Source organism: Gasterosteus aculeatus, chromosome 6, assembly GCF_964276395.1.
Source record: "Gasterosteus aculeatus chromosome 6, fGasAcu3.hap1.1, whole genome shotgun sequence".
Classification (NCBI taxonomy): domain Eukaryota; kingdom Metazoa; phylum Chordata; class Actinopteri; order Perciformes; family Gasterosteidae; genus Gasterosteus; species Gasterosteus aculeatus.
Window position 1 is genome coordinate 16,234,618 of NC_135693.1, and position 16,558 is coordinate 16,251,175.

At 47.5% G+C, this 16,558-nt stretch overlaps 3 protein-coding genes across 3 annotated transcripts in view; 2 read left to right on the forward strand and 1 right to left on the reverse strand.

Moving 5' to 3' along the window:
* Nucleotides 1–456: 456 nt before the first annotated feature.
* On the forward strand, nucleotides 457–6,090 carry slc3a1 (solute carrier family 3 member 1). Its single transcript, XM_078104983.1, has 10 exons — nucleotides 457–1,137; nucleotides 1,538–1,717; nucleotides 1,810–1,955; nucleotides 2,208–2,333; nucleotides 2,748–2,867; nucleotides 4,403–4,527; nucleotides 4,679–4,880; nucleotides 4,979–5,161; nucleotides 5,333–5,458; nucleotides 5,539–6,090. The coding sequence occupies exons 1-10, from the start codon at nucleotides 759–761 to the stop codon at nucleotides 5,968–5,970; spliced, it is 2,019 nt and encodes a 672-aa protein (XP_077961109.1). The 5' UTR covers nucleotides 457–758; the 3' UTR covers nucleotides 5,971–6,090.
* Nucleotides 5,973–12,254, reverse strand: prepl (prolyl endopeptidase like). The gene is made up of 15 exons (XM_040178246.2): nucleotides 11,739–12,254; nucleotides 11,124–11,252; nucleotides 10,937–11,003; nucleotides 10,507–10,678; nucleotides 10,333–10,421; nucleotides 10,111–10,237; nucleotides 9,813–10,029; nucleotides 9,386–9,577; nucleotides 8,934–9,146; nucleotides 8,571–8,746; nucleotides 8,174–8,390; nucleotides 7,805–7,954; nucleotides 7,493–7,619; nucleotides 6,479–6,567; nucleotides 5,973–6,251 (listed from the first exon to the last, which is right to left on the reverse strand). The coding sequence occupies exons 1-15, from the start codon at nucleotides 11,868–11,870 to the stop codon at nucleotides 6,165–6,167; spliced, it is 2,184 nt and encodes a 727-aa protein (XP_040034180.2). The 5' UTR covers nucleotides 11,871–12,254; the 3' UTR covers nucleotides 5,973–6,164.
* camkmt (calmodulin-lysine N-methyltransferase) overlaps nucleotides 12,244–16,558 on the forward strand; it is a 73,655-nt gene continuing 69,340 nt past the window's right edge. Inside the window, exons 1-3 of the mRNA XM_040178247.2 lie at nucleotides 12,244–12,608; nucleotides 13,709–13,887; nucleotides 14,262–14,326. Of these exons, the coding sequence (XP_040034181.1) occupies nucleotides 12,447–12,608; nucleotides 13,709–13,887; nucleotides 14,262–14,326 (406 nt within the window). The 5' untranslated portion in view covers nucleotides 12,244–12,446. The remainder of the gene's footprint in view (nucleotides 12,609–13,708; nucleotides 13,888–14,261; nucleotides 14,327–16,558) is intronic.

Consider the following 16,558-nt stretch of genomic DNA (forward strand, 5'->3'; position numbering starts at 1 on the left):
AAAACGATAAGAGGCCCATCTCTTGTTCTGCATGTATGTTTGACAATTAGACTTTTCTAAATGTGTTACAAACCTGACAATTTAAATCTGGATTCCCTTGTTGGGGTCAACACGACGCGTGGCAAAGTATAATTGAGATATTCCCATCGAGTTTGACGCATACGGATGAGGCTCAACATTTCACCAACTTTGGGGATCATTTGGTTAATATCAAAGCTTAAAGAAGGGTGTGCTGCCGTATATGAATGTAATAGATACCCTAATACATCAACTATGCATTCATTCACCAAGTTTGGTGAAAATCCCAATGAACTCTCCTCGAGACTGGAGAGATATCCCCTAATATTCGCGCATGCGTAGGAGGACAAACAGGTTCCAAGAGAAAATACTGGTAAAAACACATTTAAGATATCACACAATAACAATACCATTCACGTGATGCGATGCAGTGACGTTGGTATTACTTCTAACAGGTTTACCTCAAGCGTTCCTCTCACTCCTGAAGGGAACGAGCACTTCTCCTATTCCTCATCTCCGTCACCACCGCAAACTAAGCAACCTAATCTCCACCCGCTGACCATCCACCCTGCGGCTCCCCGCATTCCTCAGGTAGCTGCGCGCGTGCGTGGGAGAAAGAGGAGCGCGGATTGCCCTCTGGCCTCGAGGCAAGGAACATTGCGTAATCTCTCCTCCTCGAGTCACTCCGACCTCCCGGAGAAGGAGCGCACCGCAGCGCAACACGGTCCGACAGTCAGAGGATGCAGGTCGGAGGAGACTCCGGCGGCATGGAGCTGGGGGACGGCAGCCTGAACCCGGGCTTCCGGGACGTGGACGGCGGGTCAGCGGCGGAGGACCCCGGGAAGGAGAAGCGCGACCCGGAGTACGCGCAGATCAAGCCGTACGCCGGGATGCCCAAGGAGGTGCTGCTGCTGCACTCCTGCAAGGCCCGGTACCGGGTGCCCCGGGAGATCCTCTTCTGGCTGATGGTGGCGTGCACCCTGGCGCTGGTGGCGCTCACCGTCACGGTGATCGCGCTGTCCCCGCGGTGCATGAACTGGTGGCAGGTGTCCCCGGTGTACCAGGTGTATCTCCGGTCCTTTAAGGACTCCGACGGAGATGGGGTCGGAGACCTGAAAGGTAAGATTCTAAGATGAAGCTGTGTCATCCATCCTTCTTTTTGGTATTTACTTCTTTGAAGTCACACTTGGAAGATTTAGAATTTGGATTCACGAGGTCATTTTCACATGGAATAAGTTTGCTTTTGAATAATAGACAGGTTCAATTTTATAAAGCAAGTGTCAAAATCAGTTTATTAACGAGGCCTATTACTACATTATGCTAATTATTACCAAATAGAAAAGCAGAAGCAGATTTCACCCAAACACACTAAGCAAATCTCAGATTTGATGTCACTGCTAACAAAAACCTTATCGGTTGAACAATATACAATATATGTATAATATATACAATATACATGTTCTGCACATCTTTGGCAACATGTACTCTGGTACCCATCACTGTGGCGCCTGTCTGGCAGGAATTCAGAAGCAGCTGGATCACTTCCAGTACCTGAACATCAAGTCAGTGTGGGTCAGTCCCTTCTACCGCTCTCCCTTGAGGGACTCTGGCTACGATGTGGAAGATTTCCGGGCCATCGACCCGCTCTTTGGAACCATGCAGGACTTTGAAAAGCTTCTGGCTGAAATGCACAGCAAAGGTGCGTTCTTTCGCTTCCCCATTGTGTTTGTGTGTGCAGGATCGACGGTGGGTCGACGTCTTCGACTCTCACGATGTCTCCTTGCCCACCAGGTTTGAAGCTGATCGTGGATCTCATTCCCAATCACACCAGCGACCGTCACCGCTGGTTCAACTTGAGCCGGACGGGAGATCCTCACTACAAGGATTACTACGTCTGGTCCGACTGCAACGGATCCGCACCGAGGCCTAATAACTGGGTTGGAATTGATTTTCACAGAACCTTCACTGAATGCATCATTGCATGTGAAACCCACCACCCCGTCATTGTCACACGCTCAGAGTAAATGTTTTGGGAATGTGATGATGTAGTATAATGACCGAGGGTGGATTGGTCAAACACGCGTTAAGGGGAAGTGTGTCACATGTTGGGAATGAGTATCGGGTACCATAAAGGTTTCTTAATGTCTGCCACGGACTAACCCTCTTGACTCCGTCCTCCCTCCTCTCAGGTGAGTGTGTTTGGGAATTCGGCGTGGACTTACGATGACGTTAGAGGACAATGCTACCTGCACCAGTTCCTCAAAGAACAACCGGACCTGAACTTCAGAAACCCACATGTCCGCAAAGAGATGACTGTAAGAGCACACGGCTGCGCTTTGTCCCACACAGGATCTGTTGCTATTGACTCATTTCTATAAAGTTTTTTGGTTTTGGACTCGGAGGACGTAGCTCATACCCAGAGCTTCAGTGTTGTCCTCGTCCGTTATGTCTTCTCCACCTTTCCATAATTGGTAAATGAATCCGCAATTCTGTGTAATCTTTAGCTGGAATGATGCTCAACTCTTTACATATTAACTTGAGCTAGTACACACAGTTTTTAACTGCCAACAGACACAGCGCAAAGTACAGGCTATGCCGGTTTTTATTGTTCATTTATTCTTAAGAAAAGGGAAAAGTACAATTCTTACGATTATCAATAGACACTTAGAGTCTGACGTTCACAGAATTATCTCAATTAACTTTATACCGTATTTATGATCCCATTTCAGGATATAATTCATTTCTGGCTGGAGAAGGGAGTGGACGGGTTTCGGGTGGGTGCAGTGAATCGCCTCCTGGAGGCCGCACACTTGAGGGACGAACCGCAGGTGGACCCAAAGAAAGCACCGGTGAGCCCCCCCACACCCTCCAGTGATCGAATGTATTACATTTGATGAAGTGATGAGATGCTGTGTCCCAGGCTCCCTGTGAGATGGTCATTGGTATATATGTGTTCATATGGTCAGTCAGTAGGACCCGTGTGTGCATAACCTTTCGCTCCTGCTCTATTGCACACTCATCACCGCAGAGCTCTTCTTCCTCTGAGCTCAAAGTTCAGCTTTAACAACCTGCGCCGTAAAATTCGGTCGTGCATTTTTATTGTGACTCGGTTTTATCTGATGATATGACGCGCGACATGTCAGAGTCCAGATTTTAACGATCTGAGGGACGAAAGCAGCACTGTGGGCAGAAGCGGTGCTCTCGTGTAGCTGGTACCACAAACACAACCAGCAGCTGAGTGGGGGAGTTCAGTGTTCGTGATGTAGCATTCGTTTATCTTTGGCTTAAATGTCAGGTTCATCTGGTGCCCTTCTGGAATTCAAAGGGGTCACGATTCACGCAGAGCTCACTGAAAAAAAACACTTTCTGTACCACGGAGACCGACGTTCTTCTCGCACAGAGGGCGGATTAAAGAGGCAAAGCGGCATATTTTGGCGGATTAGCAAGTCATTGGGAATTGACTACCACTAGAGAATAAGTGACTCTAGTGCAGAATGAGTTGTTCTCACCGCCGCGTTTGACCGACTCGTTTTGAACATCTCAGGCCGAGCGTTGCTTTATGGTGAACAAAACAAGCGCTCCTGTTGGGCAACAGATTGTCATGCGGTCTAAGCGGAACCACTAAACTGCAGTAAAGAGTCACAGCTGCGTGTTTATTGGCCATGGCAACTTTAACAAAGCCTTGGATGTGACCGACCAGCTATCAGTGTTCTCGTCATTGCTTTAGTGCCGCTTGTAGCTCTAAATTCTGACCAGCTATGTGCTTCGCTGGCTGTGTGTTGAGCGGTTTGATCACGTGGCAGCATGTCGAAAGCTGCCGCCTCAGTAATTAAATCTGTGAATAGATTTCCGACGTGGTTGTTCTGTGGGGAACTTTTTCGGTTGTTCCGGTGTTCACACACACAAAAACAAACACGCGTTTAGGAGTATTATTTCCTCGGAAAAGGTTATTTCGTCTCTGAAGCAGGTTGGCTTATCCTGGTAATCTAATGTTTTGCACCAGCCTCTGTGTTTACATTTGGAGAAGACAAAATAACTCTGGTTCCTAAACATCCCATAATCTACCGATAGCACTATCACCGAGCTCTGAAGGTTTGTTTTTAAATTACTTCATTATTGAACCAAAATCTCGTCCTCTACTCTCGATCTTATTTTCCAACAGCCGGAGACTGACAAAGAAACCCGTTTACACTAAAGCTCTCATAACTGCGGGTGGGCAGAGGAGAACACAGGGGAGCTCTCTTGATCCACTGTGGTGGATGATCCAATGGTGGCAGTGTTACAGTGAATGGACCACTGGAACCACAAACCTATTGATCCAATAGGCCCGACATTCAATAACAGCTACATTACCTCATATTTATCTATATTTACAACAAACCAGGAATCTGTGGCCTCCGTGTGGGACCTCCACCATGACTACACCACCAGTCAGCTGGGCCTTCATGACCTGCTGAGGGACTGGAGGGCTGAGATGCAGGCCTACAGCCGAGAGCCAGGCAGATACAGGTATTGGAGCCATTCACTGGTATTGTACAACTGACAACGCTCTTACCTACTTACGTTGCTACTATTTATAGTGATCATGGTGTCACGGTTGACATCATATGGCTGAGGTTCAGATTGCAAATCGATCTAACAAGTTCTTGATGCACTTCAGGTTCATGGTGACCGAGTCTTATGATTACCACGAGGTGGACAAGACCATGATGTACTATGGCACCTCGCTGGTTAAAGAAAGTGACTTCCCCTTCAACTTTTACCTGCTGGACCTGCCTCAGAACACCAGTGGCTTGTGGGTTAAACATCTGGTCCAGCTGTGGATGGCCAACATGCCCAAGGGACAATGGCCCAACTGGCTGGTGGGTCCAACATCACCTTTCTCTTCCATAGTGATAAACCCATCCTCTTCCCCACCTTCCATGTATTTATCTTACACCCCCCCCCCCCGTGTTTCAAGGTTGGCAACCACGACCAGCCTCGAATTGCCTCCAGTGCCGGTCATACCTACATCCGTGCCATCAACATGCTGCTGCTGACCCTCCCCGGCACGCCCACCACCTACTATGGTGAGGAGATCGGCATGGAGAACAACAACGGCACAGACGGCCCGGCACGGGACCCAGCTGGCAAATACAATGCGGTCAGTACTGTTAATACACCGACAGACAAATGACTCGCTGTAACGTCGCGGCCATTGACATTTTAACAACTGAACGAGGGGAGGACTTATTACAGGTTGGTTTGTATTTGAGACACAAACTTAAGCTTCATAGTAGAAGCTTAAGTGCTTCCTGTCCCCCCCCCCCTGCAGAGTGCCAGTCAGGACCCTCAGCGGTCTCCAATGCAGTGGAGTAGTGACATGAACGCAGGCTTCAACAACAAAACCAACACCACCTGGTTGCCTCTCCACCCTGATTACAGAAGCATCAATGTGAAGGTACAGAACAGTCCAAAGCTGAAGAAACATCTGGCTAGGGGCGCGTTCAACGTCTTATCTTATTTGACTTTCCCCTCCAGGCCCAGAAGGAAGACGAGGGGTCTGTTCTGGCTCAGTACCGTTCCCTGAACACCCTGCGCCAGTCGGAGCTGTCCTTTCTGCGCGGCTGGTTCTGCTTCGTGCACGCCGATGCCAGCGTCTTCTCTTACCTCAGAGAGCTGGACGGGCTCAGCAGAGCTTTCCTCATGGTGCTGAACTTTGGGGGAGAACCGGCCGTCACGGATCTCTCCTCTGTTCCGGAGTTACCGGACCTGCTGACGGTGCAGATGAGCACAAACCGAAGCAACGACGACAAGGTGCTGCACAAGTCCCGGATCCCGACGGAGGCGGGAGAGGGCTTGGTGATTCAGTACACCACCAACACTCGGTTCCATCCCAACCACCCAGAGCAGTGCTACGTCTCTGAGAAGGCCTGCTACTTGAGTGCCGTTGACTTACTGTACCAATGCTGATATGAACGTCACTCAGTTTATTCAAAGTTAACAGCCGCAATCGAATGATCAAGATTCTTTTTTCACGCCTCCTCGTTATGAGGTTGACGTGGTATAATAAAGAGAACCACTGCACATCCATTCACTGTCGATGTCATTAAACATTCATATTGGTTGTCATATTGGTAGATGTTTAGGTCGTTCTTGTTAGATTGTTAGCTGTGCTGCCTCTTCCTCCTGCGAGGAGCCCGCGGAGGATCCAGGCCGAGCTCTGCGTGGAGGAATGCTAGTGTGAGGGCTTCCTGTGAAGAGAAGAAAGATAAGAGGAGAAATGTTTCATTCCGTACCAAAAAACTCAACTAATTAAATAACTTAGTTCTCAAACTGGGAAAAGGGCTGGCCTCAATTTAAAATGCTAACTGAAAAGTGTGTATAGTTTACGGCATGTGTGTTTTCATTGGATTTAAGAGCAGTTGTCAGGAGGGAATAATGAATCAAATAGAACTGAGTCCATCTGAGAGCGCATTACCTCCTCCAGCATCAACTCAAAGTCCTCCGGCCCGTGGTGATTTGCTCCAGGTTGAACATTCAGAACTACGTTTGGTGCCGGTTCACTTTCTGAAAGAGCAAAGAAGACGGAGGTCAAAGGTCAAAAGCAAAACAAGGGACATTATTTAAAACGTCCACCCCTTATCTCATTGAATGCCCACTTTCACTGCTCTCCTTTTCTGTCTAGTTGTCCCAAATCATCTCTCTCTCTCTCTCTCATTCATGACAACAGCTGATATTGCCCTCCCTCTTCTCAAAACCCACCAGATAAACGCCCCCCCCACCCCCCCCTCCCCTCCCCCGTCTCTGTGCTAGGGGCTGTTTCACAAGTGCGGTCTTGACCTTGACAGCTCCCAGTCTGTGGCGTCTAATCTCTTGCTCTGATACACTATCTCTTTACCATGCTAATGGGCCTGCCCACCCGCCTCCATGCGTCTATGCCATCAGCACTTTATCAAAGACTCCGGAGAACAGAGAGACAGACAGATTAGGGAGGCATGTACACACATACACGTAAGCTGCCTGGTGTGTGCGTGTGTGTGTGTGTGTGGACAACAGGAAGGCGAGATGGTGAAAGAGAGACATGATGTGTGCATTTGAAACAAGAAGAGTGGAGGCAGTGCGAGACAGACAGAGGTGTAAAGAGGAGTACCACCAATGTGGTGTAGGCAGATTATAAGTGAGAGGGAGCAAGAGCCTCGTCTAGGGGGAAAGGAGAGCAATTAGCTGACACACACACACACACAAGTACAAGGTGACAGATGCTATACTTTGATCATGAACTTCGAATGTTTGCAGCTTCCCCAGACAGACAAACAGTTTCTGCTGCCTCTCCTGCAGACTGACACTACGGTTGACCCTGAACTATCAAAACCTTGGACAATGCAAAATACACACAAACACACATTTATCCAATAGCATGCTCTGCTGCACACATGTCCGTCTATGTGATCACCAAGTGATTATGCTGTTGTGACTGCATGTGTTCCCGTACCAGTCTCTGGGCTCATGGTGAAGTGTGTGCGAAGCGCCTTTTTTAACAGCTCAGTGTACCGGAGGACGCCTGCCAGAGGAACCCTGGGATCATCGCTGTATGCCGTCAGAAGAATCGACGGGTAGCACTAGCTCACAGAATCACAGACGCACACATGGTTATCTGTTAACATTATGGTGGATCCCTCAATACATATTTGATCAGAATAAAACCTTAAAATCACATCATTAAAAAATGAAAATAGCATTTCTAGAGCTAATGCAAAAGACTGCAGCTGCATTTTTTGGGGCTCCAAGGCCTTTCTCTCCATACCTGAGGGGTAATGTTCTGAAGGGGACAGTATGACGAGATGGTAAGTCGATGTTGTGCGTTTGCTACTGGGTCGCCCCATTCTTCCCTATCCTCCAAAGTTAGAGGCAGGCTGGGATCCTCCATCGCTCCCAACACATCAAGGAAAGGAGCCTGAACACAGGAGAAGAGGGGTCTTTGGATGCGTGTGTTTGTTCCTACACGTGTAATGAGTGAGGAGACAGTCCTTCACTTCATATTTAACACTTACATATTGGCAAATGCTTGCTTATTAAAGTTCCCCCATGGAACACATAGAGTCCCTTATATTCTTAAATAGAATAACACAAAGGGTTACACACACTCATTCTTCGGTGACTCGGGACACCTTACCTGCAGCGCGACAGCCCGCATCATGTGTGGGTGTCTGTTGCACAGCGCCCCCACTGGCACGGCACCAGCACTGCAGGCTGCGAGCGCAGTGAGTGAAGGAGATGAGACTCCCGAAGAGAAGAGGTGATGGAGACAGGCTCGGAGGTCCTCCACGCCTCGCTGCTTCCCCTCTACGCGAGCTTGCCGTTGCCAGAACAGGCCGCGCTCGCTTCCACCCCTACAAGGTGAAAGTGACGAAGGCTCACTCAAGCACAGGTATTCAAATACCCGATTTAATTAACCCTAAAAGACATTTTGCAGGAATTTCCCGAAACACAGGTATTACTCACATAGAGCATTACACTCTCATCCCCAAATAACCCGCTGAGCCAGTCAGAAATGGTCAGAAATACATTACCTAATGTGGCAGTAGGCCAGAGTCCAGCCCTGCTCCAGCAGCAGTCTTTTCTCTGGGCTGAACTCCATGTTGAGATCTCTGCCATAAGCTCCGTAGACATGGACCAGGAGTGGCGCCTGACGCAAACGCTCCACAGGTTTTGAATGAAACAGTGTGATCGGCACCATGGTCCCATCCTGCAGAGGAGAGGCAGAGAGACTGGTCTGGGGACTGTCAGGAGCAGACGATGTTGAAACAGGTCATCACCTCCATATGTTGGCTTTTACTTTACTTGTGAGGTCTTATTTTGGTGACTAAAAGAGGTTCGTCAACGGATATGTGAGCCTCGAGACAAAATGCTCAGTCTTATACAAGTGTTCTCACTTGGTGGCAGGCCTCTAAGTGTGTGGGGGTATAATTGCCCTGGGTCTCCAGGGAGGTCCCATCTCCGCTGCCTGATGAAAGTAGCCCGTCCTCAGGGTACAGACAGTAGGACACGGGCAGGTGGACAGGAGATGAAATGAAGAACTCGAACACACTGCGTTGGTCGGCCACACCTGGTTTCTTGGTGTGGATGGCACAGGCCCAGGAGGGGAGCTTGAGGAGATAGAAATTAAAGGGTGTTAGACATCAATACACGAAGGAGAGATTTGTACATTTGACCAATTGTATATTTTATGTATCGTCTTAATCAGTAAGTTACTGTGAGGTATCTGCACTGGCTGTAAAAAGAAGAAGAAAGCAAAAACAAAGAGAAAGGAATATTGTAAAGATGCAAGTTAGACTGAGGCCAAGACCGCCAGGGAGGAGGAAAGTAGAGTTTTGGCGGGTCAAACCTGTACAGTGTACGCCTCCTTGTGACGGGTCAGCGGGACCACTACCAGGATGAGTTCACCGGCTGGTGTTCTGGCAACTAACACACAGTGGTCGCCGACCACATCCATGTCTTTGATGGCAGTGCCAGGGTCAGGGGCGAACAAAGGCCCCCAAGAGACCATGTGGGGCTCCGAGAGGGGAGCCTGTACCACCTAGGGGGGGGGGTTTCCACATTTTACAATGAAAACATAAAATATTAATCACCATTTTGCTTCCCTACACCAGACTCAAGTTTATAATAGAAACCAATTATCTTCAGTCAAAACAGTACACAGCATTCAGAAACCTTTTTTATATATTGTAACTTCTGAAACCCAAGTTACCGTTGTATTTTTGTGAAATGTATGCGACCTCCAAACAGTGCGAGTCAGACTGTGTAGACTCTACCTGATATTCTTGTCCAGGCCCTGTATTAGTCAGTATAATCAGACCCTTCCTCCAGTGCTCCACGTGGTACAGGAGGTCCAGCTGGCGACGCTGAACCAGGAAAGGCTCTAAATGTGACGTCGTTGTGTCGACTAGCAGCACCTCTGAACTGGTCCTGCTGCTGCAGTTGATGCTGAGCATCCGTCTGTCTCTTGACAGGGAAACCTCCACAAACACACTGGAGAGATGGCAGCGGAAACAATTAGAGACGATGTGGTGAGCAGAGCTGGCTTGGATGCAACCGTACTACTACACTTACTCAGGATGCGATTCCTCATACACAGAAGTGCTCCTGCTTCCACTGGCGGTCAGGTCCAGCCGAGAGACCCTGCTGCAGCGCAGACCCTCCAGAGTCGTGTAGAACAGGACCTCATCTGTGGCCCACTCTTCACATATGCCGACGCACATATAGAAACAACAGGGTCATTCAATTGTATTTAGTCACACTTTTAACTTGAGCGCAAACTATTTAAAAACGTACCAAAGCTCAAGACTTCATCCAGTGTGAGTACGACGTGCGGGGGATCCAGAGGTGGAGAATTTCCCTTTCCAAGTCTCACAACCACACACCTGGATTGTCACATGACACTCGTCCACTTATTCATTCATAACCGTTTAAAAAAAATGAGCCAGTTACTTTGTGCGTTTAATGTACCTAAGCTTTTCTTTGTGAGTAGCTTTTAGTGTTGCAGCAAGATGTTTTTCCAGCGGGGACAGACGTATTCTCTGGACAGTCCACTGAATCCTCTCTCCATTGTCGAGTACCGTCTTCTCCTCCTGTCCAGAGACTTGCCTGAAACTAAGCACTTGCTCCGGCACCGGCTGACCTGCCAGCGGGGAGAGGAAACTGAGCCAATCCTAAAAGTTGCAATGACGCTATTCCTAATAATGAAACGCAAAAAAATACTGCAGATGCAACGGCAGTATAAAGTTATAGAAGATAAAAGGGTACTGCGCTTTTGGAATTGTTTGCCCCCTGTCCTCTTTAAAATTCTTTTACAATTTAATCTTTAGAATCTTAATTCCTAGGAATCTAGCTGTATGAAATGTCGACATCAGCAGCTACATTCGTGCTTTCTGCTCACTCTGTCTTTGGTCCATCCTGTAGATGCCATCGCTCCGGATGGAATACTCATGGTGATGTCCACGGACCTGTGCCAAGAGAGTTCACAGGGGCACCAAAAGGCTGAATGTTTCGTGCCCTACATGCTGAGGTTGTTGCTCAAAATCATCACCAATCGGTTGAGAGCGGAAGCAGGAGGCCGTTCTTACGGATGAGTGATCGGGTGCGTGGGAGAACCTGCGGTACGTTGCCTTCAGTCTCCGGTTGAAGTACTTCTGCAAATCTTTGTACTTTTCAAGTCCAGAGCTCGGATGATCAATGGAGGAGTTTGAAGTGTCCTGAAATAAAACAACATTATAATTTATGGAGTCACTTTTTTTCTAACACTAACTTACAAATTGCAAGGGCCGTTACTAAGTCACTGAAAGTCTAAATACGAAGAGTGCAGCACATTTCTCTTTTTTAGACACAATTTCTAAGTGTAAACTAATGAATTAATTGATTAGAATTCTGCCTATGAAGAATAGCTGTTGTTAAATTCTTTCTTCCCTAGGCGAACAGGTCTTGAGTCAGTTTGTAAGGTTTAGATTTATAGTGTGTAACACACTGCATTATTAATTCCCTGCAGCTTATTTCCGCGTGAGCATTGAGCCACATCTAAAGGTGCTGGATTGCAGCCCTGTGCCCTCAGTACAACACTGGGTTTGTCAGCCTGAGAAAAAGACACCGTTTTTGCATAATGCATGTATCAGTTACCGGAGGTGAACGGCCGCCGGTAATGTAACACAGGAGCAGCGTGCGTAACGTTAACTGAACACCCTTACCGAGGTGCGGCGGCGCTGCGCGGACAGGCGGAGACACGTTATCCGCTTGCATGCGGCGAGCTCCCGAAACCCCGAACGAGGGGTGGAGAGGAGACGAGCCGGTGAACACAGCAGAGAGGAGCGAATGAACATCACGGCGATTCCAACTAACGTCAATCAGCTGCGCACATGCTAGCTGCGCTCATGTGGGTTTAAGAAGCTAACTGTCACTGCCCGGTGGGGTAATATCGGTCACTGCCACGGTAGTAACCGTTTACACGTTTCATATACAAAATAGGCCCTGTATTTTAATCTGGGATATTCATCAGACCAGCAGTTGTAGGTTAACCGTTGACAGCATTCTATTCACGTGCATGATTTCCTAAACAATGCCCACTGTGGATGACGCAGCGAGCCAGTGAAGACTAAAGTAGTCGAATTCAGATATTGGCAGCCGGCAGTTTGTATCCAACCATCGGGAATTAAAGTTTCGACATTCCATTGCTATGTCTCGATCTCCGAAAGTGTACGGAAGTAGCATGTTTCCATTGTGGGTGTAACAGGTGATTACAGTGAAGCATATCTGCGAACGTTTCAGCGTTTGGAGTTGTTTTGAGAAAAAAGAACCCTTATTTTTATACAACCGCATTTCTACCGATAACTGTGACAACCGTTCAGCCAGTAAACTAGTTTACAGATTTCCCCCCTGCACATACATTCGAAGATAAAATGGAGAGGGACTCAACCGGTACTGCAGAAAAGACCGAGCCGGCTTCGCCTTTGGGGAAAAATATGAATCAAGACACCTGCGCAGCTAATTCCAACTGCGCCCTGGATGAGACGTGCGGTACTACCGATGTCGCAAAGGCCAGGTGGACTCTCCTCAGACAGGTATTGTCGAAGGGAATCCCGAACCTTTTGTGTTTTCAGGCTGTTTGGGCGTGCGTGCGTGTTTTCCAAATGTGTTGCGTGTTTAAACACAAAATGCGTCGTTTTCATTATTTATGTCAGAATATTTATTCCTCATTGCTGTTGGATAACGAGGGTGATTGTGAGGACTGTCTTTCTGATACATGGCGTCTTTCCTCCTTTATTTTGTCACTAAACTTTAAAATACATTTGTTCTTTATAGTATTTAGTGGACTAACGTTACATTATCCATCCAAACCCAAGATGTGGATGTGGAATCTGGGCACGGCCATGTAACGTGTTTCAGTCTGTTAGGTTTCATATAAGAAGCAGTTTTGGTATTCAGCAACACTGGTTCATTATTGTGCTTTGGTATTTTAACTTGAATCCTTACCCTCTATAGTTTAATCAATGAGTCATTTTATATCAATACATTCTAGCTCTACTGTTTCTTTATCAATAGGGAGAATCTCTCTCCTCTCTCTCTCTCTCTCTCTCTCTCTCTCTCTCTCTCAGCCATACATGTACAAGATCCCTGGACACAGAAGGGCTTCTGCTTTCTCCCGTAGATGGGCATTGCACAGACATTACACTCAGGCGACAGGAAAAGCTCACTCCAATGGGGCCATGTTGCATTCTGCATTTCTTCCTCTTGGCGCAGTAATGTCCTCTGTGTTTGGACCTCACCACACTACATGGATAGGTTATATAGATAGGTGGATCAATGCTGCAGAAAGACCTTAAAGATATAATGTTATGAGTTCTGTTTTTTTCTGGATCTTTATTTACAGGTTATGATTCATATTTTATTCTCAAAATTATCTTTAAAGTAGCCTACATTTAACTTTCATTCAATTCTTCTGAGGAAAACATGACTTATGACTTGCTATCCATCGTCATGATGAACGAGAAAGGAAGAACAAGTAAAATATGTCCATTTCTCGTCACGTTCTTCCCAGAGGACCTCTTGTCTGTTGAAATAAAACTGCACCCTGTCAAAAAAAGCAAAACACAAGCCCATGAGCTCTTTTGTTGAAACTGAAATCCTTTCCTCCTTTTCGTTTCACCCCTCACTGTCACAGGTGTTGCGTCAGAAGCAGGCGGACACTCCGGAGGTCAAACAGGTGTCTGTCCGCAGGTTCGCAACATTTGACCTTTTCAGCAGAAAAAGGCTTCTGACACAAGACTCCAGCGATAACTCCGATGACCAGTGGGTGGAGTACAGAAGTGTCTACTTTCCCGAATACAGCTCCTTGCTCAGGTACACACACTTGAATGGATGCACATAAGGCACAAAGAGCTGTGTGTTGATACCACTTCAGACGAGTTGGGTAAAAGTCAGTATTGAACTCCGGTTTACGTCATTCAGCTTTTATAATCAAGGCTGAAAGAGAAGATGCTGAAAACATCAGCTAATGGCATCTCAAATATTTGGTTTGTTTTTAATATGATATACAATGTAACACATGCTGTGAAATTAATTCACCAAAAAGTCAGTCAAGTCATCTATTTGGTAGATTTCCTTTCAAACAAGGCCAAGATTCTTTGTCTTGTTTTCCTGTCCGTAAGAACTCACAAGTACGATATCGTATTCTCCCGTGCTGCTTTGTAACCCTCTTCTTTGGGGTCTCTTAGGGATAACCTTGGGCCCATCCGAGTCAATGAAGTGCTCAACAGCTTTGACAACACCGGTAATGTCTGTAAGTACATCCTTTATCTTACTACTTGAAGGGGTCGGTGGCTGCTTTCATTCCAACCTGCTGGAATAATTCCTTTTATCTTCAAGGAAACAATGGGATCAATACTTTTTCTTTGGAGAGAAAAAAAGTGGCGAGGTCATAGTGTTGTCGCCTCGCGGCACTCGAGCTCCCTTCACCGTGCTGTGTCTGGTTGCCAAATCCTATTCTTCATTCTCTTCCTTTTCTTGTGTCTATAAATCCAAAACTAATAGAAGGATCTCTTCCCTCATTTCTCTTCCCTCTCAGCAGACATTTTCCTGACTCCTAGCAGTAAACCCCCCATCTTGCTTTATCAATCTACCCCTCTTACCCTTTCTCCTCTTTCTTTCTTTCTTCCACCCCCTCCATCCCTCTCTCCTCCCAGCTGGAGTCGTGCTTGGCCAGATGGGTAACTGAGTTCCTGACTTGCCCGGTGGATTAGCACAGCCGGAGATGAGAGCATAAAAGGTGGGGCGAGGAGAAAAGGGGGAGATGGTGGGTGGGCATGCCAGAGGTGGTGTGTGTGTGTGTGTGTGTGTGTGTGTGTGGATATGTGTGTGTGTGTGTCAGGAGTAGAGAGCCACTAGCAACGGGACCTCGTTCCTCAAACAATGAGCCAGCCATCTCCCTCCTGTTCTCCATCCCATGTTTGGGAGTAGTAATGCGTGAGATCAATTAGGATTGGTTGAGAGGAGGCTCTGAAAGGCCTGGAGGTGACCCTGTCAGAGCTCTGGGGTATATTTTTGGGCATGGAGTCGAAAAGAAACCCCTCTAAATACACAAACAGATACACACCTGCTTATATCTGCCCGTCACAAAGGTTTACAGCCGTGCACTTATGCCCGCAAAAATCCAACACAGCCTCGCTAATAACCACATATTCCCGTCGTCGCCCACCATCACATCCTCTCCACCGTTGCTGCTGTCTTGTTAATCCCCCACCCCTGAGGTGTGGACAAGCCCAAATCCTAGGGGTCCTTGTCCTCCTGAATAGCGGGCTAAAAAGCCTGGCCGGATTAGCCCACCGCCTCCAAAATGTGTGGACTCAGCTTAAAACAGCCACCTCCTCTCAGCATGACCCTCTCTCTCGGCCATTGTGTCGCTCCCACCGCTGTGCACGTATGTGAACAATATGCTGTTTCTTGAGGTGACGATAAGCTGGAGTCAATGGTTTCATTTCAGGAGCAGAGGAGCTGACAAGGAGTCTGAATGAAGGTGTTTTAGGAAATGGAGAGTGTATCGTGTAGAGATGACGTCACATGAGTGGGGGACTCGGACAACATATAGTTTTAGTATATGTGGGATATAGGGCCTCTTTGCCTGAATCTAATGAGCATTTTCATGAGAGCTTCATGCCCAAAGGAAACCATATAGTTTCATGGAGAAGGTGTGTTTATTATAAGCGGATTACGAGCAATCCAATTGGGCCAGGTAGGGTTTTGTTATACTGGTACGGCTGAGTTTTGGATTGGTCCACCACTTTGGACCCGTGAAGATACTGACCTCACACTCACCTGCGTTTTATACAAATCTGCCCTTCTCGTGGCCATTCAAAAGACGTGTAACGTCAGCTGTATTTGTAACTCGTTATATGTCATCAGTGCGTAATCGGGCCGATTCCAGGCCGGTCTTGATCACTTTGAACTATTTAAAGTCTGAACTTCTGACCCTCTTGGTTCTCCAGCTGACAGCGGGGGCTTGTAATTGTAAGGGAGCTTTGTACGGCGGTTGCTGGGGTTTTAGGGGTGCTTGTTTCCTGCCAGGGATCAGGATTTAAGGACACAATGCGGGCCCTCGGGGTTGGGTGACTAAGAATGCCTCAGAGGAGGTGTGTGCATGTGTTTGAGAGGGTTTAGGAAGAGCTTGTTGACATTGCACAACGTCTTGGTAAAGGGGCTTGTTGGGTTGTGGGGTTACTAGTTTGGTTCATGTTGCAGGCAAAGGTCACAGTGACACACACACACAGAAAAACAGGCGAAAATGGAAGCCACAGTAGCAGCACAGAAGTTCCTGTGTAAGTGTGTGTGTGTGTGTGTGTGTGTGCATCTTTGTGTGGTTAATCAAGGGCCAGGCATCCTAATGAAGCCTAATAGAGCCTTCGTCACTACGGCTGTCACTGTCTGAATGGCTACTAGCCTTTCAGCCTCTCAGTCATCTCTATTATCTCCCACAGACTTCACCTATCACCCCTACTGGCAAGTACTATAAGCCATG